The sequence below is a fragment of the Acanthochromis polyacanthus genome, chromosome 1 (assembly GCF_021347895.1).
Source record: "Acanthochromis polyacanthus isolate Apoly-LR-REF ecotype Palm Island chromosome 1, KAUST_Apoly_ChrSc, whole genome shotgun sequence".
Taxonomy (NCBI): domain Eukaryota; kingdom Metazoa; phylum Chordata; class Actinopteri; family Pomacentridae; genus Acanthochromis; species Acanthochromis polyacanthus.
In genome coordinates, this window is record NC_067113.1 from 54884149 (window position 1) to 54909411 (window position 25263).

The 25263-nt window shown below is 39.7% G+C and overlaps 1 protein-coding gene across 2 annotated transcripts; it reads right to left on the reverse strand.

Moving 5' to 3' along the window:
- Positions 1-221: 221 nt before the first annotated feature.
- Positions 222-24872, reverse strand: pacsin2 (protein kinase C and casein kinase substrate in neurons 2). Of its 2 annotated transcripts, XM_051950528.1 has the most exons (11): positions 24706-24872; positions 14492-14583; positions 13169-13325; positions 12455-12690; positions 10220-10375; positions 9919-10094; positions 9595-9715; positions 7285-7415; positions 3578-3718; positions 2144-2328; positions 222-2044 (listed from the first exon to the last, which is right to left on the reverse strand). In XM_051950528.1, exons 2-11 carry the CDS (start codon positions 14546-14548, stop codon positions 1932-1934), a joined length of 1473 nt encoding a protein of 490 aa, XP_051806488.1. In that variant the 5' UTR covers positions 14549-14583; positions 24706-24872; the 3' UTR covers positions 222-1931. The 2 variants fall into 2 exon arrangements, with proteins under 2 accessions (XP_051806488.1, XP_051806490.1); XM_051950530.1 differs by lacking the exon at positions 3578-3718 and having other exon boundaries at positions 24706-24869.
- Positions 24873-25263: the final 391 nt, after the last annotated feature.

Consider the following 25263-nt stretch of genomic DNA (forward strand, 5'->3'; position numbering starts at 1 on the left):
AGGTGGTTTAGAGGGAGAAATATTAAACTTTCATAATCATGTTTTCACTGGTGTATAAAAACATGAAAACCAGAATTCTGTTTGCATGGACTCTATAACACATTAACATTTACTTCAACGAGACACATTAAAACCAACAGAACTGTCATTAATTGCTTGATTAGTGAATCGTGAGAAAGAAAATTAATCACAAAAATGATGCGCACTTAAGACAGAGTAAATATTTTTCCAATAAATTTATTTATTATGTTGTGGGACAACATTTACAAACCTTACTGTGCAAGTACAGTTGTTGCTGCGTTTTGACAGCAGCACGCCCTGAAAACATGGCAAGAAAACCTTTTCTCACTGTTAAAAGACAACCAAGTCATCTACCTCTCCTGCTGCAGTTAAAGGCATCAAATAGCACTTTTTAAAAAAATTTTAACTCATACATTAGGCATTTATGAATTTAGAGCTGTGAAAAGTCTGCAGTTCATCTCCGCAAAAACACAGTCTGAGAAAATATTTAATGATCAAAATGCTTATTTAAGCTAGGAAAAAAAAAGTTGTGTCCATTTATGCCATAGCTCCTAAGACAAAATTATTCACATAGTATTTGCTGATTAATTAAATGTGTATGGCCCTCTGAAGGGAGAAACATATTTACAATTATAACAAAAATAACAGATTCAAGGGATATTTGTCATAAAACATTCAATTAATGTACAAACTGATTTCCCAATCACAGCATTCTAACAGGAGTAGAACAAAAGCACTTGTGGCATCATAAATTAACAATCATCAATTTCCAACTGCATATCATCTGATCGCAATGCTTCATTTGTTCTAATATGTTAAATCCAGGCTATTTACATGCATGTACGCAATACCACTCTCTGTGGTTTTATTGCTATAACTTGTAATATATTTCCGAAGCACTAAAATATTCTCCCATGACGTGACATTTGTCAAGTAGTGAGAACTAAAACATGACAATTCAAGTGAGATTAACTTTCAGTGTTGCATGAGAAATAAACCATAAAGTTTTACAATCTATCATCGACAGAAAGCAGAGATCTGTGAGACAGGACAGCTTTTCAGGAGGGGGCAGGTCAGTGGTTGTAACATCAGCAACAGTGAACAATCAATAAGTGAGAAATACAATCAGTGAATATACATTCAACTCCGGGGACGACATGATACAGCCTAATAAATGAAGACGATTTAAGGAAAAGACCCAACTGATCTTCATCATTCCTTCTAAAATAATCAGAACAGTAACGAATTGAATGAAAAATCTAAATCCTGGAAGGAACAATGCAAGCGCTCGTTTAAAATCAAGCTCTGACAAACGTCTCAACCTAAGGTCTTATTTTTAAAGAAAATCTGACATTTATTAAACATTTATGGACTGAATTCCATCAAAAGAAATGGTTTATTACAGTTAAAAACAGATTCATCTCCCTTACTGAACTAAAAAGTGGCTTGCATATTAAGGCTGCACGTAACATTGCAAGACGATTTGTCAGACTGTCATCCCAGTGTTTTGTTTAAACGAAATATAAATTCACACATACATTTCATTGAGTCTCGTCTAATATATACTTGAGTAGCTATTTCTGTAACAGCATAAATGGGATTCAAAGTAACATATATCTTACACTGACAGCAACTGTTCTCTGTGATCATCCTGGAATCATCTGGAAACTCGTGGTTAATTTCCACTTTTGCATGAGGGTCAATCTGTAGGAAGCAACAACATCTTAGGTGGTCCTTCTGTCACATGCTGCCTCTCTTCTCTGTCCTTCTCCCACTCCAATCCAGTCTTCACCATCAGGGAGAAAAGAGGTGAAAACAGGTCTTGAGCCTCACGTTTCCATCTGCACTGTCAAGTCTCATAAAACACTATCGCCTTCTTTCTTCACATTTATTTCATCCGTGATGATTCATTACTGGATGTCTTCCACATAGTTAGCAGGATACAGGCCTATTTGCCCAGCCTTGAGTCGGCCTTTGCACCAACCCTGATCATCTTCTTCACCAATTTTGGTAAACTCATCCCCTGGGAAAGCAATGAAAGGGACCAATATTATTATTATTACAGAAACCACGATATCTGAGAGAGTAGCTTTTGTTTTCAGTCATTACTCCTGTTGTGTACCTGCTTTGAAGCTCAGCTCATCCTGCTCTTGTCCTTCATAGTCATACAGGGCTCTGACAGGCACAGATACAACCGGAGAGGTTGGCTCGTCTTCAAACGGGTTGCCATCACCGTTGGTGGAGAAAGGGTTACCGCCTGTGTCTTCATCCGACCAGTCTGGAGTCTTCTCCATACTGCTGCTGGCGCTGGACAGACAGACAAAACATCCACTTAGTAAAACCAGGACCTTCTCAGGGCTTTACAAATTGACGAGAAAACCCAACATGCCAGGCGTGAAAGTTCAAAGTTAGAAAAGCAAGAAAAATAAATAAATACAATACACGTACAGTAAGAACACACAAAAGCCTAGAATGCATCTTCAAATCCATATATAGCTCTGTGATTCATCCTGAAAACATTCTCCTTTAGGTTCAGTCCAAACAAGTGGAAAACATGCTGACTGAAGGCATTAATGCTACAAGGCAAGCTTTTGGTTCAGGCATGATAAATGATTTTTTTTTTTTTTTTTTTTTTTTTTTAAATCGCTTTGATGCCACTTAGAGATCAAGAGCTTCTAGTGAAAGTGCACACAATGCTGAGGGAAGGCAAGGCAAAAAAAAAAGAAAACATGACAACATATCAAAAGGCTGCTGAAAAAATAGCAACGTAAGACCAAGCAAGACAAATAATCATCATGTATGTATGATTGGGGTTTAAACTTGAACAGCCAGCAGAGGGAGCCACCTAAACACCAGAGAGGACTTACACTGACAGACAAAGCTGAAAAACAGTAAATGCGTATCAGCGCACACAAATGATTTACAGTCAGACCGGTTTACAGTTGCAAATCTACTTTTGGTTTACTGTGGCATCCTTTCAGCCATTTAATAAACAGTGGTGTTCATTTTCAGATAAAAAAATGCTGTCAAGAATGTTTATCTAAAAGCTAAATTCACATATTTATATCTTTATTGTTTTTGATGCATTTGTGGCTGCATGAACACTTTTATATCTTCTAAAGACTATTAATTGTGGGACAATGGTACAAAATAAAAAATAAATTATTGATCAAACTATGAACATGTGTATAAGCATTCTAATATTCAGATCTGACTGTAAGACAAACATTTTGGATTTCCCACAGCAGACATGCGCCTCCATGCGCATGACATTTCTGTAAGACATGAAACTGTTAGGAGTAAAGGACAGACACACACTGTGTGCAATGCCATTCAGTGACCATGCAGAGCAACACAGCAACCTGCCACCTGAGGGGGAACAGAGGAACACAAAGAAGATGAAGAAGAAGAAGAAGAAGAAGAAGAGGGGAGAAAAGTAACCAAGACAAAGAAATGGCAGGAGACGCGGCACGAACGGCGATCCATGGAGCAAAGATAGAAACAGAAAAGGTGAGGATGCTGCGGGTGGGCGGAGTGTTCGCTCCTGTTCACCAACATTTTTATTTCCTCTTTATTCACACTGATGTGGTTGACTGTGGTCTGCTGCTCCACGGCCTCTTGCTCCTCCTCCTCCTCTTCCTCGTCATCTTCAAACGGGTTCGAACCCGCTGGCGCTGTACTAGCGGGCACAGTCAGGCTGACAACATGGGACACAGTGAGAGATGTTGTTGACACACACACACATAAATACACACCAGTAATGAACATGGCCTGTTGTCAAAGCCAGGGAAGGAGAGGTGAAGATGGGGACGAACAAGCTTTTTCAACTCCATCTATTTGATATTCTGACCTTGTATAGTGGAAACGTACAGTGAAGCAACATAACACTATTAAAGTGGAACATACCACATGAGCTGAAATGTTCTGCTAACCATTCACTAAACCCCTTCACTGAACAGTTACTGTTCAATCACAGCTTAACAACCAGTCAGCCTTTAAAGGTCTGGATTTCACCACATGTTGAAGTGGTATGTATGTGACTGCAGTGATGCATACACTTGACATGTATAGAGCGTATAAAAGAAACACGCTACCGAGTGTCAGTTTGCAAGTATGGCAATGTTTAAAAGAAGTAAAGAAAACCAGACCAATAGAGAGACCCTCTCTAGAGAGCCCTCTACAGAGCAAACAGAAGACAAAAGCAGTAAAAGACAACTGGATGAGAGGTAAGGCTTCTGGACATAGCACACAGAAGCTGTTTGCTACATCGATTGACTTAAATCATCATTTGTGGCCAGTCTCTGTAGTCAGAACAACAAGATAACCCATTAGATATAATGCCAATGAAGCTGTCTGGAGAGCAGAACACCCCTCAGATATCTCAATCATGCAGTAGTTCTCCCCATTTTCTGCATAAGCAGCAGGATTTATATAATATAACAATAAAACACCACCCAAAATCATATTTGAGATTTTAACTGCTCTGTTTAAACTGTAAATATGTTAGCAATAGATTGATGAGTAGCTTGTTAATGAAATGCTTGCATGTGAGCTTTTCTTCACTCAACAAAAATATAAACACAACACTTTCATTTTTGCTCCCGTTTTTTTATGAGATGAAGAAGAAGAACTCAAAGATCTAAAACTTTTTCCACATACACAATATCACCATTTCTCTCAAATATTGTTCACAAATCTGTCTAAATCTGTGATAGTGAGCACTTCTCCTTTGCTGAGACAATCCATCCCACCTCACAGGTGTGCCATATCAAGATGCTGATTAGACACCATGATTAGTGCACAGGTGTGCCTTAGACTGCCAACAATAAAAGGCTATAATAACATAGTTGCAGCCATCACGCTCATGTAGGCTGATGTTGTACAGCCATAATATGTTACAAAAAATATATATGCGTGCAAAGATTTGTGTTATAAAGGTTTACTTCCAATATTATATTGAAATATGTGTATTTATCCAAAAACAGCAATATGGTGGTGACTATGGGTAGAGATATTTAGATATACAATTTATAATTATGTACCAGCATTATATCTAAGTATTACCTGAAAAGCAGCAAACACTATATGGCTGCAAAAAAAAACAAACTGTAAAATTGTAAATGGATCATGAAAACACAGCTCATGACTGTTACAACCACTCGCTTATACAAATGTATAGATGTGCATACTGTAAAATGTATGTGTGTGTGTGTGTGTGTAATTAAGTACTGCATATGAGGAGAAAATGCCTTATAAATATAAGTAAGACCCTCATGCAGAGAAATATTTGAAAAATTGAGCTGGTCACAGTTGTTTTGTTAATGAATTAGACGGAGACAACTTTATCTTAATTAGTTGATAAGCTGATAAGAACTACCATTAACTTGGCTGCTGACAGCCAGACAGGAGAGGCTGTTCCTGAGACATCAAAGACCCACTGCTTCAGAAATTACACCCATAGCAACAGCAACTAAAGGGGATGAGGCTTAGTGAATGGTTACCCTTTGACCCAGCAATTATTGCATTTATTTATATGTAATTATAGCATGACTGACACAATATTGTATCCAGTCAACAAAACAACACGCTGGACTCCACACAGAAAAGTCTGCACTTTTTCCACTTACAGGCGTTGTACCACATAATTAATACAAAGCCACCAAAACACCAAGAAGACACTCCCTGTGCAACACTTAATTGTCAGCTCAGGATTGTTTAGCTGTAAAATCCTTCTGAAGAAGTCACTCAAGGGCAGTTTACTTCCTGCCATTGTGACTTTCCGCATCAAGGAACAAAACTTGCACTAGGCCTCCACTTGTATCAGAGGAAACACAGCACCCCCTGTTTATGGATTTACTGGACCATGCACAGCAGCAGCTATCAGTTGGCCCCTGAGAGTGTAAAACAGAGAAAAGTCAACGCCTTTGTTTGCATAGTCATGTCATGCTCTCTGAGTTGAGCCTGTGGCGTTATTACACCAAACATTGCTCTAGTGGGAGTCTGGCAAACTGTAACTTTGGATGGTTACAGTCAACAAACAAAGTCGACCTTACAACAATGAAGCAAAGTTTTCAAAGAGCTGTATTACTGCTTTCTCCAGTTTGTGTGAAAAGCACGTTCATCCAAGCTTCATACTTAAAAATGCAGAAAAAAATAAATCGTACAGTTCACACAAAATCACGAATCATGCCCTTATACTGTATGTTGGAAATGACAGGAAAACAATGAGCTGTAAATGCTAGTCGGAGGAGCATCAGTCAGTCCCATGAGAGCCAACTTCCTCAAGTTCAGAGGTCAAATGCTTTCCATGCCTGACATTCCCTTTGTTGACTCCTCTAAACACTCCACTAGCACTCTCATAATTTCTGAACACACACCACTTCCGACTGTGTCTGGGTAAGGGCAGACAGCAGGTGTTTGCACATTAAATAAGGGAACCTCATTACAAAGCTACAAAGGAATGTGAAGCGTTAAAGCCAAGACACAGGCAGATAAAATCAAATAAATGACAACATACGATGTGATTTATTATCGCGTGAGTAAGTGTGTTTATAGTTTTTATTTTAATCAGATGTTTGTTGTCATTCCCATGAAAAATTGTTAAGTCCTTGGTGCGGTTGCCACAACACCCTGAACAAATATCTCAGCAAGGACAATACCTTCTTATCTTATCGGCTTACAAAAATTACATCATGTTATTGAAAACTGCCAATCAAACATGACGTGGCTCTAAACACTGATTATTTTTTTTAATTAGATCGTTAGAAGATCAGATTACCTAGCATAGACTGGAAGATAACGAGATGTTTTCTTGAAGTCTGTGAATGCTGTTTTTCTGAAATAAAAACATGTTCGTAAGCTGAGTTTTTAATTGTTGCCTCCAGCATAGTACCAATATTAAAGCTCATAAAGGTCTCTGTGTGTGCAATTAATATTTCCACATTATTTTTGGCATGCTTTCAGCTATGTGCCAGCAGACTCAGTCTCCCGAGGATGACTTCTTCTCAACAGTCTGTAACAAAACGTTTACAGTTGCCATGGGGACAGTCATATAACAAGACGTCACTCCTGGGGCGGCCCCTTATGTAAGGTTTAACAGGCATTCCTTAAGAGGAAGATGGCATATGCAGCGGATTATCTCTGGTGTTGGGAGTATGGATGCATAAAATAGGGTGATTGTGTGTGCATCAAACACAGACGCTCAGTTTTCAGTATGTTTGTTAGAGACAGAAAAAGTGAGTCAGTGAGTGATCAGATATCTACCTGCTGCTGGTCTTGGCAGGCTGAACAGGCTGGTCTGACCCAGTTTGACTGATGCCTGTCAGCGTGACGCCTTCTGACGGTTTCTTCTTTTCTCGTCTGCTGAGGGTTCGGTTCAGGTCTATGGACCAGTCCTGGTAGACACATGCACATACACATTACCATCAAACACTAAACCAACACCTGTGCCTGTCTTGGGCAGCTGAAAGGTTGAGCGTAACTGAAAACATGCCTCACAGCTAGTAGTGGGAGAACATCTCACAGACATGTGCACAGCATCATACACACACTTCAGCAAAATCCAGGATCAGTAAAACAGTTCTCAAGTCATGACACTGACTCTGGAGTTTAAAACTGTGCATGCACTTGTGTTTCTAGAGCACAGTGTAAGCTGCACGAAATGAGAGATACAACCAAGTGCAGTATCCATCACCTGGTGAAAGAAATACAGCACCAAGAGATCACAGCCTCCACCAGAGGATAACCAGGGAGAGTGGAGCAAAAAGGAGCACTTCAATCAAATTACAGCGATTCTGTCAGAGTCAAGTCAAATAACTCTTTTTTGTGTATGGATAGAGTCACAAATGTAGCTTAAATTCAAGTCTTTTTTGCTGAAACAATTCTGTGTTTTCACAGTCATTAAAATTGTAAAAGTTTATTTGAAAGACAGTGGAAATTACCAGTATCCATCACGACATAGTGATAATGTTGAAGTTAAATGTCTCAAATAAACTAACAAAATTTAGACAACTGCCTTAATGTCCTTCATAAAATCTAGATAATATATTGAAATAGGAACCACAACCCCAGAGCTTTCTGAAGTACTTGTCTGACCCCTGATTCATCAGGCCTGTCAAACTTTAAAGATCAAAGGTCTTTCTGTCTGGCTAATGACAAGGGCCATGGTGGCATCATATGACACTGCAGGGTTCACAGGAACAGCCGTAAAGATCAGGGGAAGGTGGACACTCAAGTGTCAAAAGTTAGAAAGAACAAGGTAATTCTTGCAATGCTGATTTCCAGACAGAAGTATGTAAATGTCCTGTCGGTACAGAGAATGAAAACGGACGTGGATATGTGACACATTTGCTTAGAAAGTCGTGGTTTCTGTATGTGTGACAGGAGAATTTATGTTGATTAACATTCTGTGCGGCTGCTTAAATTAAAGACACAAACGTAACCACCTCAAACACACAAATGGAAGAAGAAAGGAGTGAGAGTGTAAGTGGGAATAAAGGATCTTTCCCCATGGCTGCTGTGACAGAACAGCCCTCCCATGCAGAACTCACTACAATGGACCTTCTCTTAAAGGAGCGAGGATGGGACCAGTCCAAATTCTGTCAGACATGAGGGAAGGGAAGCAGGTGTAGAACAGGGTTAATGGGGACATCACGGTCTGATCTAAAAGCTGCAGAGCATGTAGAATCACCGACACAGGCAATATAATCAATAGCCCACGGGGTAATTAAGACATAAGCGTGCTGTGTTCTGTTCATTCACATTCCTTGTGTCATGCTGTGTGAACAGGTCTGACTTGTTCTTTGAAGTTGAGTGGAAATTGTTACAGAGAAAAATGTGTCTGTCCTATAAACATTCTCCAACACCCAAGATGTACTCAAGAAGAAAACGTAGTAGAAGTCACCTCACTGGAACAGCTAAGCCTATAAGAGCACTCAACAGCACTATAAATTGCAGCGATGCAAGTGCAGCCTTTCCCCCTCCTTTTTCTTATGTCACCTCCTCCTGGGAAAAGGACCAACTACATTCCTCTCACTGCCACTCTGACTGCTGAGGATAGATTTACCTCCATCCCTGCTGCTAAACACGATACGACAAAAATTACATTAAGCTACAACTCCTGCTGGGGCTAAACCTAATGGCAAAAAGCAATGGGAATACTGCCCATGATGTTTTTGGGTTTTTTTTTGTCCTAAAGCATTTTTTCGGTACCACATATTTCAGAATTTCTCCTCAATGGTGGTTGTCCCAGTTGGGGCTGGGAGAGCACCAGTGGCTCTTAAGAGGACATGCTCGACATCAACAGACAAATAAGAACTTCAATTCATAGTTAAGTACCCTACTAAATAATGTATAAGAACTGTTACTGTATGTCTTCATCTCATAAAGTCGACAACAAAAGCCGTCCCTTAAGGGTTCCTGTAATACAGTAAAGGCAGGGATCACAACCCAGTGTGCCTGTTTGTAAAGAGAAAACTTCTTCAGAACCTCTCTGGTTCTTTATAGTTTCTAATCTACCAAACATTCTTCTTATATACTCTTTCATTGTTGTAAATCTAAATTATAATACAGTACCTCAAACTGGGGCCAGTTCATTGGCATTCCAGGGCCGTGATTGGACCGGAACCATTTTAGGTCCTCTTCAGCATCCGTAGCAGAGATTGTGTCTTCAAGAGTGTGATAAACAGTCTGGAATCTACAGTGACAACACAGCACATAAAACGCATTATTTTATGTGTATTTATTGAAACCTTAGGCCCCTCTCACAACTGCCACAGTCTAATCTGTCAACCTATGGCTTCTTTTACCCTTTATTTTGCACACATTGTATTCTGGTATTCCCTCTTTTGTTAAAATAAGGAGTAAATTGCAACTACCAGATAATGTCTCATATCTGACCTGTGATTGGTGGAAAGGTCCAAGTGCTGTTTGACCTCCAGCAGCAGCTCTCTGAAAAAGCGAATTCGTTTGTCTTCAAACTGCTGCCACTGCTCAAACACCTGCTCCATGTTCTCCATGTACTGAGGGGTCAACTTGTCGAGCTCTTCAAGGGATTTTACATAGCGTTCTTTAGTCTGAGTGGAAGTAAGGAAAAGAAAAATCACATTTTAAAAAAACATGTGCCTTATATCGATCTAGATCTAATGGTCATGTGTTCTACATGACACTGGGCCTAGAGCGTTTCCACAGGAAGCCCTACCTTCTGCACCTCCTGCTGACACTTCTCCACCTTTTCCTGGAGTTTCTTTTGGGCTTCCGGGTTGTTGTTGTTCTCCAGTTTGCTGTTGGTCTCCCTGCTGGCTGCCAGCTTCTCTTCTTTGCAGGCAGAGTGGTAAGATTTCTTCATCGTCTCCACCTGTAGATTCCATCGATAAAATACATGACAGGAAATGTAGCCAGACTTGTGTAACTAGGTAACTTAGAACAACACTTTTAAGGATATGTTTTCAGTGGCTTTTGGCTGCTCTTAGTAGTTCTAAAGATGTAGTATGTTACATTTATTTTATTTGGAGAATTTGATCTTTGATCTGTTTTTATCCTACCCTGATTGTCTTTAGTTTTTTTTTTTAGTATACTATATATTTTATTTTAGATCTGATCTAAACAAGATTTGACTTTACAAGTTCTTATCTTGTTTGCCTTGTTATTACAGTGTTGTATATTAAAATTATTTTGAGAATTAAATCTTTGATCTTGTTATAATGCTATGTCTTATTCTGTGAAATTTTATATTTATTTTGTTTTAGAATTTAATCTTTAATCTGGTTATCAAATCTTCTTTCTTTTTTTAGTTTTTCATTTTATTTTACATAAAGATTTTACTTTTTTGAACATTTTGTTTTTGTCTTATCACATGTGCAACACTTGGTCAACTTTTTAAACATGCTATATCAATAAATTAGATTTAATTTGAACAAAATATCTGTTAAAGTGTATAAAAAGCTGTCAAAGACTGGTGCCTGGCTAAGGACTGTAAAAAATAAAGTTCTCTCTTTTTTGGGTTACCTAAAAAGTAACTTTTAATTCAGCTAAATCTTTAAAGATGTTCACTGTTGTTAGCTACCCTATGTATATCCATATTCTATCAAATAGTTTACATCTTTTTAAACCTACTAAGAAGACTATCGCTATTTGTATCAAGTACAGAGTGTTGATTAGAAATGTTCACTCAGGAAAACAGCAGGGATATTTAATGCCATTTGTTGTTTTTAGGATCATTACATTCATGTCCCATGGACACATCATGAACGTGAATGAATATTATGGATGAGATTTTATATACTACAATGTGGAGGAGGAAATGTGGGAACAGTGATGCCTGCTAAGTTTACAATGTGATTCATTTATGACAGGAGGAATTAACCACTCCTGTACTACTTTGTTATATTTACACAGCAACAGATAAAAATTGAGGAAGCACACTCATCTATTGTGGTTATATTTCAAGAGCGTGTTACCCAACGTGAGGTGTAACTTGGGCCGAGGCCAGAACAGCCATGTCCCACTGAGCGAACAACGCATTCATAAGTAGACGACATTTAGAATACAAGGACAGAAGCCTGTTGTTCCTTTTTACTTGCTATAACAGGCAGTTACATATTTGCAAGAGGGCTTATGTCTATCAGTCAAATACTGTGTTCAGTGTATAAGTTATATGTCTGTTAGTGACATGCTGCCCACATCAACCATGTCAACTTCCCAGTTAATTAGCCTCGTTTCCCCGCTGTCCTCCACCACCACCACTTGTCCTTGTCTGTCTGGCCAATCAATAAATCACTATGACCGCAAAACTGTTGTTTTGCCTTTGCCTCAATGACAAGCCAGGATGTCACCACCCCCTGTGACATCACACACAGAGGAAATGGGGGAAAGGAGCATGAAGGTTGCAACAACATGTTCAGCAGCTTCGAACAAACGTGCACTCATACACATGCACTGAAACAGAAAGGAATGCGTGCAAGTAAACAGGCTTCTAAAATGAAAGCCGTAGTAGGAAATACAGTGACCTGATTTTGAACTAAGGGATGCCCGACGTCTCCCTGCAAACCCTCACTGTTTCCTTCCCTTCTATTCACAATCGAAGGCCGACAGGATAACTGGTTGGCACACTGTGGCTAAAGCCCAGCACTACCTTCTCATCTTAGATCAACACTAGGAAGGTTACAATTGTGTTTCTGCTGCGTGGTTGTTTAGTACAAAGGTAGTCATGGAGAGAAAAGAAACAATGGTGAGTCAGTAAAATGTAATCATGAGAACTGAAGGGTAAAATTGATAGTCATGACTATAATCAGTGAGATGAAAAATGTCTTGCCCTGCGGTAACTGCTCAGATGTTTATAATTTGAAGCACAGTTGCAACATACCACTACTATACTACAAATTATCATGAAAATGAACAAAATCCCACAAGTTCATGAGAAGTCTCAAATTCACACCTCTTTGAGTTTCTTCGCCCAGGGTTTCTGAGCCTTGCGAAAGCCATCCTCAGCCTCTTTAGTCTCTTTGAAGCCACCGATCATCTGCTTGTGGTACGAGTCTCTCTGCCAGTTCTTCAGCTTCTCATAGTCTTCTCCCATCAGTCCTGCTTTCACCTCCATGTGCAGTTCGCTCACCTTCTCCGCCTCAGTGCACAGAGCAGACCATGCTCGCTCCAACGTACCATACTGAGGGCCTTAGAACAGAGTTATTTACCAGTTAGTCTTTTGAAAATCCTGTTTTGATTTAGTCTGAGATCTTTACTGCTGATGCAATACAAGTACGAAATTTTAAAGAGCACAAATAATGCTTTTGCGGTTTATCCCTTTCCTTCAGTGGTACAGCTTTTTGTGCAGTAAAAGAGCTACAAAGCCCAAGAAAACACAGCAAAGGGAATAATTCTCGCAAAACACAGCTCCCTACTGCTTGATATGGTTTATTTGAACACGTGTAAGATTGGCTCTTTAATATTTTGTATTATTGTGGTACATTGTTGTCATATGTATTAGGGAAATGCATTTTCTCTAAGAGAGTAGAGAACAATACCTTTGACTTTTCACCACTACAGTGAGCATTCTTAATAAAGTCTTATCATAATATAAAACAAGTACTGACTATGAGAATTAAAATTATGTATCCATCTCAGTGTAAGACTTGTGTTCTTATGTACCTACCTTTCTCTATGAGTTGCCGCCAACGCTTTCCCCATTCTGTGAGCTGCTGTGCATAGGCTTTTTCAATACGTGCACGCTCATGAAGACAGTTCATGAGATCATTGCAGAGCCGATTGCCATCATCTACCCGTTTCACTGTACGTTTGTAGTTACCAACCTAAAAAACAGCAATAGAGAACAGACAGATGAATACATGGGAAAGGGCCAAATAAATACTGAAAAAATAAGCCAAAACATTAGCCATTAGGAAGGATAGTGTCTCTGATAGGCATTATCTTATTTCTGAAACACAAGGTAATTTATAACCAGGGGTGAAAGTAAGCCGGAACGGTCCGGTACTGTATACCGGGAAAAGATCCGGTGGTGGTACGCCGCTCTTCCACCGGTATCTATGGGTACGCCACCCGGCTGCCTGCTATCGACTGTTTAACTCAGCAGTACGTGAGTACGCATGCGTGTCTACTTTCCATAACACAGCGACTGCTATGGCCAATAGCAGCCAATAGCAAGTAGGTGTGCTTGATTTATTGCACTGGGACATTTCCCACAACTCGTCAATAGACGTCAACAAGCGCCGCTTGCGCTGGGACGGGGCGAGCAATAAATTACACCTGAAATTCCACACGTTCTTGTGATTGGCTGAAAAACTTTAAACTGGATTTACAGCGGTTATCATCGACAGATGCATATTTTAAATAAAAACGGAGAGAAGCACTACAAAACTGTCAAAAAAAATTTTGTCAAAGTAATAATGCAAGGAAAATAACCTCTTTGATTAAAGGAAAAGACAGGGACACTAAAGAAGGGTTACCACAGAAAATCAGAAACTAACTACTACTACTATAACTATTTTAGGCCTCTGTGGAAAATCTTTTAGGTGATGTGTTTTAACGTTTACTTCCATTCTGAGTGTTTGCTCGTGACCTCATAGCTGTTCTTAGAGCCTTGTATTCTGGATGTTTATCAGTGTTTCAATTAAAGCAAAAAGTTTACTATAATTTCAAGTGTTATTAATTCCTACCTATTCCATTGGCCTACAGTAAAATATTAATATGTTTTTATTTGTTTGTTTGTGTTTTAACTTTGCTATTTTAAAATGCATGAATTTAGAGTGAGACGAGGGTTTTGGTAATAGTACCGGCAAGAATTTAAAACTACTTTCACCCCTGTTTTATAACAGTAATATATTGTGCTTTACATACAAATTTAATCAACTTGTTCTATTCTGTTGCAGCACTGCAATGCTGCAGAAGTGTGCCCGGTGGAAGATTTATGATTCTGGATGTAGTAGCAGTCAAGTGGAAAAGATTTTAAGCATCTCACCTCCCAGAAGCTATCACTGGAGACATCGATCATGGAGTCATCATAGGCGCCTGACATCGCTGCTGCCCAAAGTTACACTCAGTGTATCGGGCCTAAATAAATAAAAAAAAAACGGAAAGAAAGAAACTTAAACAAAATATCAGGATATCTGAAAGTGATTAACACCACTTCTTTACTCAGTCAAACAGTAATAGTTCAAGGTACATGGACTAAAACACAATTATTAAAACTATTTTGTCTGTTTTATAAGACAATTGTTTTATTCAAGAGTTGTTTGCAGAGGTCCAATGATAACTTTAATAATGTATCAACTTCTTGTATCTGTATCAGGTAGAAAACACCTTTGCATATTGATTGTATTTTAATATTGAAAACAACAAAAACAAGCAAACAAGAAGTCATGTACAGGTTATGTGGCAATTTGATATTCTTCATGGTGAATTTGGAAAATTGCATCGCTTCCAATTAATTGGATTTAATATGTAATTAATATTTTGAATTATATTTGACATTTTAAGTTACCCAAATAAAATGACAAATTACAAAAGAAATCCCCTTTTAAAATCTAGTTGCAGATGCAACATAAACAGAGTTGGAAAAGAGGGAAGGCTATGTTTCATTAACAAGCTGATCAAAATTTGAATACATTATAATTTTAGCCTGTCACAAATATATTAGTGTTGGCATATATGCTGTCTAATATTAAAAAATGTTTCAGAGTAAAATGCAGAAAAAGATCCATCCATTTTCCATACATTTGTTGAACCTATAAAGGGCCATGGAGACACAGAAAGATGCTTAGGATAATTTAGAAATAGTGTCATCACACAGTTTGTCCAGCAGAGTATATTCTTTAGGATATTCTCAGCACTTTCTGGAGTACATGTAGCAGAGTATGTGTCGACAGTGGAGTCAAGTGGTGTCTTCACAATAAGACACAATGACTCCATCATTTTCCTTTCTGATAGTACTTTAACATACATAAGCATCTATATAAATAACACTGGTCGATATAGCAATGTCTTAATTTTTCTCCTATAAAAATCTGTATCTGTCCCAGAAACCCACTACCAGTCAGTCTCTACTATAAATCCAGTGCATTTAAATGTCATAAAGATGTATTACTGTGGCTTGCTCTGCTTTGATACAGTCCTGCTCAAGTACAACAGGAGATAAGCAGATATTCAAACAACAACTTAAATCTGTCCTTTACACACCGGCTCACACTTGTTAACTCCAAACGTATTATGAACCCAGCAGCTGACAGACAACAGCACAGAGTCAACATCGTTCTGTCACAGCAACATTCCTCAGAGACTACAGCTGTGGATCATTTACAGATAAGAGCTCGAACACTGTGAGAAAAAAATTAATTCAGAGAGTGAGAGCGTGTTATCTGGTTTGAAAATTTAGACAGTAGGTGGGTGGATTTACCCACTTTTATAACCTCATCACCCTCATCACACAACAAACTGCAACCACTTTGGTTTCTGGGAGCAAACTGAGTCTCTACTCCGGCACAGAGAAAGAAAAAGAAACTGTCAAGAGCCACACTGCAGGCAGCTTCCGTTTCCTTCAGACTGGTACAACAGTCAGTCCTCTGTTACTCTTTTCTCCTCATGTCCATCATTTCAAACTAAACACCCCCCCTGAAACAGGCCCTCTTCATTCATTCCCTCATTCCTGTCTTCCATCGTCTCTGCTCAGGTTCTCAGTCCTCTCCTGCCTCCCTCATCAGCCTAGAGTTTCTCCTCACTCTGCAGCTCTCAGACCAAGTACCTGAAGTAATCGTTTATTTTCAGATTGTGGTTATGTCTAGCTGAGACAGGATGGAAATGCTTCTCAAGTGGCCACTAGAGATCAGATTTGACATTGCACCTCGGTTGTGTCTTTAGGCGAACTGCAACCACAACTAGGAGGGGGACAAATTTTGTGTTCAGTAAAGGTAAAACAATATTGATTAGTGATAGGGATCTGAAGGCTGTGAACTATCGCTAGTCCTACAGTATGCATTTCCATCTATTTTTAAATCAGAGCCGTACCAACAAGTGAAGACGCTGAGGGTGTCAGGTTTGTTTTTCCAGGGAATGTGAGAGTTTCAACCTGCCTCAAACACAGCAGTAGTTTATACTCTAAAATCAAAATTTAAACACAGTGGGTATTTTATATGATGGTTGACAGGCCAAGTGATTAGAAAGAAAGAAAAGATTACCAAAAAAGGATTCAGCGTTCTCACTGTAGATTTCTAAATCTTGGAGTCAACAAAATACATTTTAAAAACATAACCACAGTCTGAATGTTTCTAAAAATCCTGGCTGTGTGGCCCCATTTCAAATACGGCTTCATGATCAGATCAGTGACCTTAAAATCAAATCAAAGAATTTTTAATATAAAGTCTTTGTGGCACTAACCTATTTTCTTTTAAACACTATTAATTAATCATGTATAACATCAGGTTGAATTAAAATGCATGTCTGGATCTTCCTCTCCATGACTCACCTAGTTTGTTTTTTTAGACTGTTCTAAACATTTGATACACTCATTTGGAAATACAACCAGAACAAATAACTAAATTTCCCTTCCTAATTCAGAGCTGTCTACTTGTGACTGGAACACACAAGATACATTTTAGTGCCAAGTGTGATCACACAGGGCCTCTTTCATTTGAATGAGACAGCCAGAGGATGAGGGCTACGGCTCTGAGTGTGGGTGTGGGTCCATCAATGGTCAGTGGCCCGTGGCCTGCAGGGCAGGACATGGACAGAGGGTAGCTTTGTGGTTACTACAGGCCAAGGGAGGCAAATGAACAATCCTCCCTTTAACTGTGTTTGAAGTTTACAGTCAGGTCAGTCAAACAGACAAACACACATATGCACCCAGATCAGTAAACACACAACAGAAGGTCTCCCTCACTATTTATAGAGATAACCAGACATTTCATTTTACTCCACTTCCTCAGAAATGATCGCTGTGACATTTTGTATGCATCACATACTACGGTATCAGCACCAAGTGTCTGACAGACTGCAGTAGTTTGATATAGTTAATGTGGTGCTCATATTCAGTTTTTTTTCTGGAGGAATTACTGGCTCTTCCTACAAAATGTTTGAAGATTGGAATTTAAGCAGAAAATGTAACCAGTCTGGGGGAAATTAAGCTTTCGTTTACTCGAGTAAAGTAGATATTTATGCTCATCAAATGTCAGAAATAACAGGAAAATACACAACTGTGTATATAATATATATATATAAGATAACACAGAGTCACTGTCATTACAGCCATTTATAGTCACTCCCCAAAAGCTCATTCAGATCCAGGAAAACCAGGATATTTGCATGGAAACTTCCACTAACGAATTGTTTCATTTACTCTAGAGGTGGGTAGAGTAAAACATTAGATTGATTGAATTACAGCCCTAAAGACCCACTTCATACCAAAACCAGCACAGTATCTCCACATAGAATTAAATATCTTTGACAAACATGACATTAGGCTCCTCACAGTTGAAGCAATCAACAGCAAAATTAAACGAAAAAAAATCTGATTGCAAACTGAGCCATTTTTGAAACGAAAATTCAAAACTCACTGGGTTCAGCTGCTCAGATTTGAAGATGTTCTTTCAAACATCCATCCATCCATTCTCTATACACCGCTTTATCCTCACTAGGGTCGCGGGGAGTGCTGGAGCCTATCCTAGCTGACTCGGGAGAAGGCAGGGGACACCCTGGACAGGTCACCAGTCTGTCACAGGGCTACATATACAGACAAACAATCACACTCACATTCACATCTATGGACAATTTAGAGTAACCAATTAACCTCAGCATATTTTTGGACTGTGGGAGGAAGCCGGAGTGCCCGGAGAAAACCCACGCATGCACAGGGAGAACATGCAAACTCCATGCAGAAAGATCCCAGGCCCACCCCGGGATTTGAACCGGGGATCTTCTTGCTGCAAGGCAAAAGTGCTAACCACTACTCCACTGTGCAGCCCTCTTTCAAACATATGATGGCTTTTAAACTACTGGTGGGAAAAATAACCAATCTGTCAAGTTGTCATCTTGGGTCATCACCTGTTAAATGCATACTTGGCTCTATGATATATCAAAATATTATTAATATTATTATAATATATTCCCATAATAATAATCTCCAAGGTCTCCTTTGAGTTGTGCTGCAGACTGACAGATTTAAAAGTCTAAACATTCATATTAATGTGCAGTACAGACTACCATAGTCTCCAAGTGACAAACCATCAGACCAATCACTGATCAATGAGTGACTTTGTCCCACTGGTGTGTGTAATACAATGTGTGTGACACACAAACATTGAATCCATGAGAAACTAATTGACTTTCTCAGCATGAAAAATCCCACATTATTTAGGTCAGTGTGGTTCTCTTGTTGGTCCTGCTTTGTGCCTGTCAGCTGTCCATATTCTTCATTCACCTATCACTGCTCTGCCTTACAAGAGGGGACACATGGAACGAGCCACAAATATCTGCTGTACACATGACTGCAAGTCTGCTGACATCAAACACTGCAAAGCAGAAACCTCCACGACAACACAACCACATCAGGCTTCAATATAAGCAAACCAGTGACAACTTTGCATGTGCACGTTCCTGTTCTGGTACACACCAAGGAGGGGCTGAGACTGACAAGATCAAAAACATGTTTGACAGAGTACCGTGATATGATTAATGTGATACTGTTCTGACAAGATGTGCACACTGAGAGTTCATGTGGTGATGTAGATGTGATAAATCAAATGCAATGCGAGACAGCAATAGGACAAGATTATGAAATTCCAGATGTTATGACACTAAGGCTTGTGAGCAGGGGTGACAAGCTTCTAATAAAGTGGCTTTCCTGGCAACATTTAACATGAAAACATATACTGACAGTCAGTAGAAACTTTGAGGTAGAAATGTACGCAGAATTCTACTTGTAGGGGGGTTGTAATTATTCATTGTGGATTTACTGATGATCTCGTGCCCTGGTAGTTGAGATAATGACGAGTTGTCATTTTGTCATGATTCACTGCACATGGGTTGGCCACTTTGCAAAAGTGAACCAAATACACACCAAGCAATACTCAGTGAGTATCTGCACAATTTGAGAATGGGTTTTGAAGGCCTATATAAAGGCCCAAAAAAGGCCACCATTGTTAGTCCAGTGAACAGCATCATGCCGCGTCTATCACATGAACAACGTCTCCGGGCACTGGGTATGGTGGAGGCCGGTTTGAGCTACAGTGATGTAGCCAGGCGTATGGGCTGTTCCCAACCCACAATCAGAAGCCTGGGCCAAAGCATGCGCCGACGGATTGCTTCGATGCACGCAGCAATCTGTCGGCGCATATACCGAGTATGGAGGCCATACTCGGTATTGACTGTTGTGACTTTGTGTTTGGCAGGTGCCATTTCCTTTTGTGAAATTCTTTATTTTGAAATCATTCTTGAAACTTTAAATTTTTGTTTCTGTATGCCAATATGCTAAACAAATGATTCATATGAAGAAAATCCAGTTTTGGGCTTCAAAATAAAAATTATGTTGAAAAATATGGTCTCAAAGTTTTTAATGACTGTCAGTGTACAAACTTGGATGCATGGAAACTGGCATTTTATAACCAAAAGAACTTCAAATCAGCTACTATGTTGGGGGGGAACTACTTCACCACAAAAGCTCTGTCTCCAGTTGAATGTAATCAACAACAAAAAGGAACAACGGTCGGCAAACTGGTGGTTCTGTAGGACATTTAGAGAGGAGGGGGCTGCGTTAAACAATTGTACACAGCTTGACCCAGAACTGTAAACAATGCTGTTGGCTAAGCCGAGGTCTGAAGTCCACTCAGTCTATCACTCTGCAGGAGAACGCTGGAAAATTCAACACTGTGTGCTGCTACGAATGAGCAAAAAACACACAGGAAAGAAGTGAACATGAAGAGATTGTATTGTTAAGATAGTGTTAGTGTATCTGACAGAGTGCTATTGTCACTGAAATTTAAAGTGACAAATAAATACATAAGTCTGTCAACAAATGTGTGATTTAATCAAAGCAATGGAAACATACTCATAAAGTGGTTCTTAGATTACAGGCTTATAGATTACATAATCAAGCACAACAATGATATCGACTAAAGGCTGATAAGTAAATGTACTCAGCATGCTGGAATTTGGTTGCTGACAACAGCCCTAAGATAGACGGGAACAAATGCATTCCTCAGTGCTACCATGTCCAAACTGAGACTTGGTATGTTCAGCAGGCTCCCACACTGTTACTACTCATTTAACCCCTGCAAGAAACACACAAGTTTGTATCCAAGTTGCACAGACCAGGCTGCCGTTCTGCGTAGCAGGCAAAAACGAACAGTCTCTTGGTTTGTGAATGATGATTCAGAGAGCAGCAGCTGCCTGTGATGAGCGCCAAGCTTAGAGGGGAGAGGTTGAGGGTGAGACAGCAATAGCAAGAGATGATCATGGGTGTTATTAAAAGCACATGAAGGTTTACTGTAGTATTCTGGCTGTGAGACGACCTGAGTCATGTCTAAGCAGCAGTCATATGATTTTCCAGTGACTAGGAGTCTACGGATTCGCAAGATTCAATTTATTCGGTAATTTTTTCAATTACGAGCATCATTTTTTAAAAACTGATTCCTGAAGAAATACGTAAATTACTAAACGTGTTGTCTCTCTCCAGCTGTAGTCACTCTGTGGTGCTGAGCAGCGTCACACCCACAGCACCATCACATTGTTTATATATCACGAGTGATAGCCTATCAACGTTCAGGAATACATGGTGAAAAGTTAGCTTTTAATGAAATACATGTAAAAGAAAGTATTCTAAATTTTGACACAAAGGTTTTTGTTTTACTGCAATTGTATTGATCCCAAATACTGGCTATCAGTCTCCTGAGATTGCTAATAACTGGTATCAGCCCTAAAAAAAAAAACATATCAGTCCACACCAAACAGTGACATCCGCAAATAGAGACTGATTAAAAAAGTTGTAGCCAGAAAAGAAGAGGCAGTTTCAGTAAAACTTAGGAGAGATGGCTGCAAAAACACACTCTTTCCCAGAAGCCACCAGCAAACCGTCTATTCACCACATGTTTATGTTTCTCAGAGTGTTCTAGGGGTTGTCACACAGAAACAGTGTCATGAATGGAGTCGAAGAACAGGAAACAACAGGATATACACACCATGGAGATGAGCGCATACACAGCTGACAGGCACATGCATGCCTGCCCTGAAGCTGTGTGTGTTTATCTCAGCGAGTGAAAATCTAATCAGAGCACCAGCAGGGTAGTAAAACAGCACTTTGTCACACAGACTACAGTAATGGAGATTCATGCTAGTGTCGTGACAGTAGTTTTCCTTGTGACTGCTACTTTACAAGTTAATTTAGGAGTAAATCTGGTTACTTAAGATCAAACTTTTATCAAGAGTGTGCAGCAAGGACATTGCCACATAAATGTCACACAATCTGTTCCTGCCTCTATCAGCATCACTAACTGCTGGGGAGGGGAAATGTGTGCAGTAAGTGTAGTTATCCTGAGGGTTGCTGTGTCATATTTCGTTTCCTGATAAATGTGGAGACCTCCCAGCTTTGTCTGGATGAATGTCAGCGTAAGCAAGAACCCGCACATACATTTCAGCTGGAAGAAAATGTCTGACTGCCTTTGTCAGGGAAATAAATACTTGCTTTAGAGCAGCACATGGCTCAGAAAATGTATCAAACCTGATTAAAAAATGTTTTGCTGACACTTAAAGGTAAAGTAACAAGTCAATTTTGATCAACTGTGTCAGTAAACGGAATATCTCTGGGATCTTTTTCGAGATTTTATTACATTTTATATTTGAGAGTATTTGTTTAGTCAAATAACCCACAAGCCTAAAAAAATACTCCACAATAGCACACTACTTTGTCAGTGTCTTAATCACATAAAAATTGCTTATCTGACATGGGGAGATTTTTTTGTCAGTTTCCATTTCCTTCATTTGTTGCATAAAACGCCTGCAATATCTCAGAGGTAGGGAGTGCAGCTGAGCCGATCTATCCGTTCAATATTGCGTTTTCACAGCAGGACATTGCTAAATCCCGACTGGGCTATGGAAGAAAAAAATACAGTCATTATTCTGCTTCTTTCTCTCTCATGCACACAAGCTTAAGGATCAGAAGTATCCATAGCAATCGCAGGTCATGACCTTGACTTTCTTCACTGTCAGTCAGTCACCTCTGCCCTCCATCCTCATGTGAGCTCAACAGCTGCTCGGGACTGCTGATCTCACAAGAATATGGCCTGTCCAAGGTGGAGCCTCTCCACTACAGACTCCCACCAATCCAGCTCTTACAGAGATCACTGGCAGAGCTTCAAACTGCCATTAAGAGGCTCCAAAACAGCAGACAATGAAACCGTTGGTCCATCAACACCAGGTCAACTGTAGCCTCGACGTGACGGACCAGACCGCCTGCTCAAAACCCAGTTGCTCCATGGACAGGGAAAAACAATGGTATTTGTTCCACACTTTCAGGCACTTTCCACCGGGCGCGCCAGCAGCATGGAGATGAACATAATGGAGGGAAATTCAGTATTACATGAAAGGGAAGGGGATATTCCTTACATCACCGACAGGCAAACTCTGCACTTTTTCCTGTGGAAACCCCAGTCTTGCACTATGAGCAGTGTCTCATGATGCATTAAAAGCTGCAGACTTTTCAGGAAGGCACTTTTAAACATGTTTATTCAGCCTATTTGTAATCATTTGACTTGCATGGCTGAAGCTTTCTGAAGCTCAAGTAATCACTTAGTCTGTAAAACTGCAGAAAAATACCATTTATTATTTTGATAAACACAAGAGGATGGATTCAAACATCTTGATTGTCTGAGCAAAATCCTAAAACCCATTTGTGAGTACTATAATAGCGTGTAAAGCTTCTTAGGGGAGTTTAGTTATGAGATATCGAAGCTTACAACACTGTGCTTCCATTTTGAATTCTAACTTTGCTGGCTGTTCCTCATGCATACTGATATGAATCAAGACAATCATGAGTTTCATGATTTAATTCTGAAGGCTCATATCCCTTTAACTGCTTCATGTGCGCTCTTGGTGAATGTCCCAATAAAGATCGGTCTGAATGGAGAGCAGTGCCTTCAACCTAAATTGGAAAACCCATACTAAGTTTAGCTCACTTCTCTGTGACTGTGCAATCGGTTCACATGGCCTCCCCCCCACATTAAAAAAAGGAACCAGCAGCTTTTTCAGAATTGCTATATCCTGACAACACTACTCCAACAAACTCAAAACACACCGATCTCACATCTCCAGGCTAGTATCACCAGACTTGTCTCCAGCTGATGACTGATACCTTCCACTGATTCATGGGGCAATATAATGGCTATTGACGGTTTGTCATCCTCATAAAAGGCCAGTTTCCCTGTTCCCACAATCACACGATTAATGACAAGGACCAGATCTAAATATTCCAACCATCTGACTCTGATAGGAAGCTTCTTTCTGTGAATGTTGCTCGGGTCATAAGTGCAGTGAAGGAGTCAGGACTGAACTTGGCAGCCAGCTGCCACTGCGCAAATTCAAACAGCGACAGAGCTGAACACAGGGCATGAGGGCAGCTGTGAAACAATAAGACTGCAGGAACTGAGGCATCTCTCTCCGTAGAAAAAGACAGAATTATGTAATGTTGTGTGCATACCATGCAGGATGATATGTCAGGAACCAGGAGGTTATCTTTACTTGCGAAACCTGCCCCGCCCTTTATCACTCCAGGCAACGAAACACTGTTCATACAGTGAACAAAAATACACAGCTCAAGATGAATTAACCTGCTTTATATTAACCCAAAGTCCGACATTAATTCCTGCGCCATTGACCAATCTACCACCTAACGGTTCTAGCTTAAGTGTTAATACCCTGAAATGCCCAAGTTACTGCAGCCGTCAATGGAGAACCAGCTCAACTTCAGTTTCATATCTTACCACACAACTGATACCACTTAAGCACTACCCTTAGTACAAGTTTCACCTCATTAAATAGCTGTAAGGTTTTAATAAGCCAGCCGTCTTCCATAGAGAAGTTAGTTAACTTTAACGTTAGCCCCCAGTTAGCTCCAATGTTAGCGAATTAGCCACAGCCCCAAGAGCAGAAAAGTTAGCACAGCAGCACAACACAAAAGTCTCAGTGTAAACTTACCTAGAACCGATTTATTCCTCTTAAGAGTTTATGTTTGACCGAGTGATTTCTCTTAGTAGTGCCAATTTACAAGTCTTTTCTCCGTTTTTCTGCTCAGCAGCGGCACCATGGATCGACACCCCGACTGACAACCGTCAGTTACCCGCAGTGCGGCACCGCTCAGTCGGTCAGGACTTTCAAAATAAGAGTCACAGCCGGAGAGACGGTTCGTTTTATCTGTCCACTACATTTAGATGTGATGTAATCTGATGTAATCGGATGCGTTGGCAAAATCCACACAAGAATTATTACAACACACTGTATGAATCAGATGAATAAGTCATTCATCTGTTCTTCTTTTAATTAATTTATCTGTTTTAAAGCCTATTCACTCCTATTAATGTGTTCATTATTTGTTTTCTAGTTTTGCCTTTCAGATGTCTTAGTTGTGTGCCAACATCTCACCTATATTATAAATCAAATCTGCATACCTCAATAAAGGTTCAATTGAATTGAATAATGAGATCTATTTGATCTCTTTTATGTGGTTTTGCTAATTGTTTTGTTTGGACATTGTAA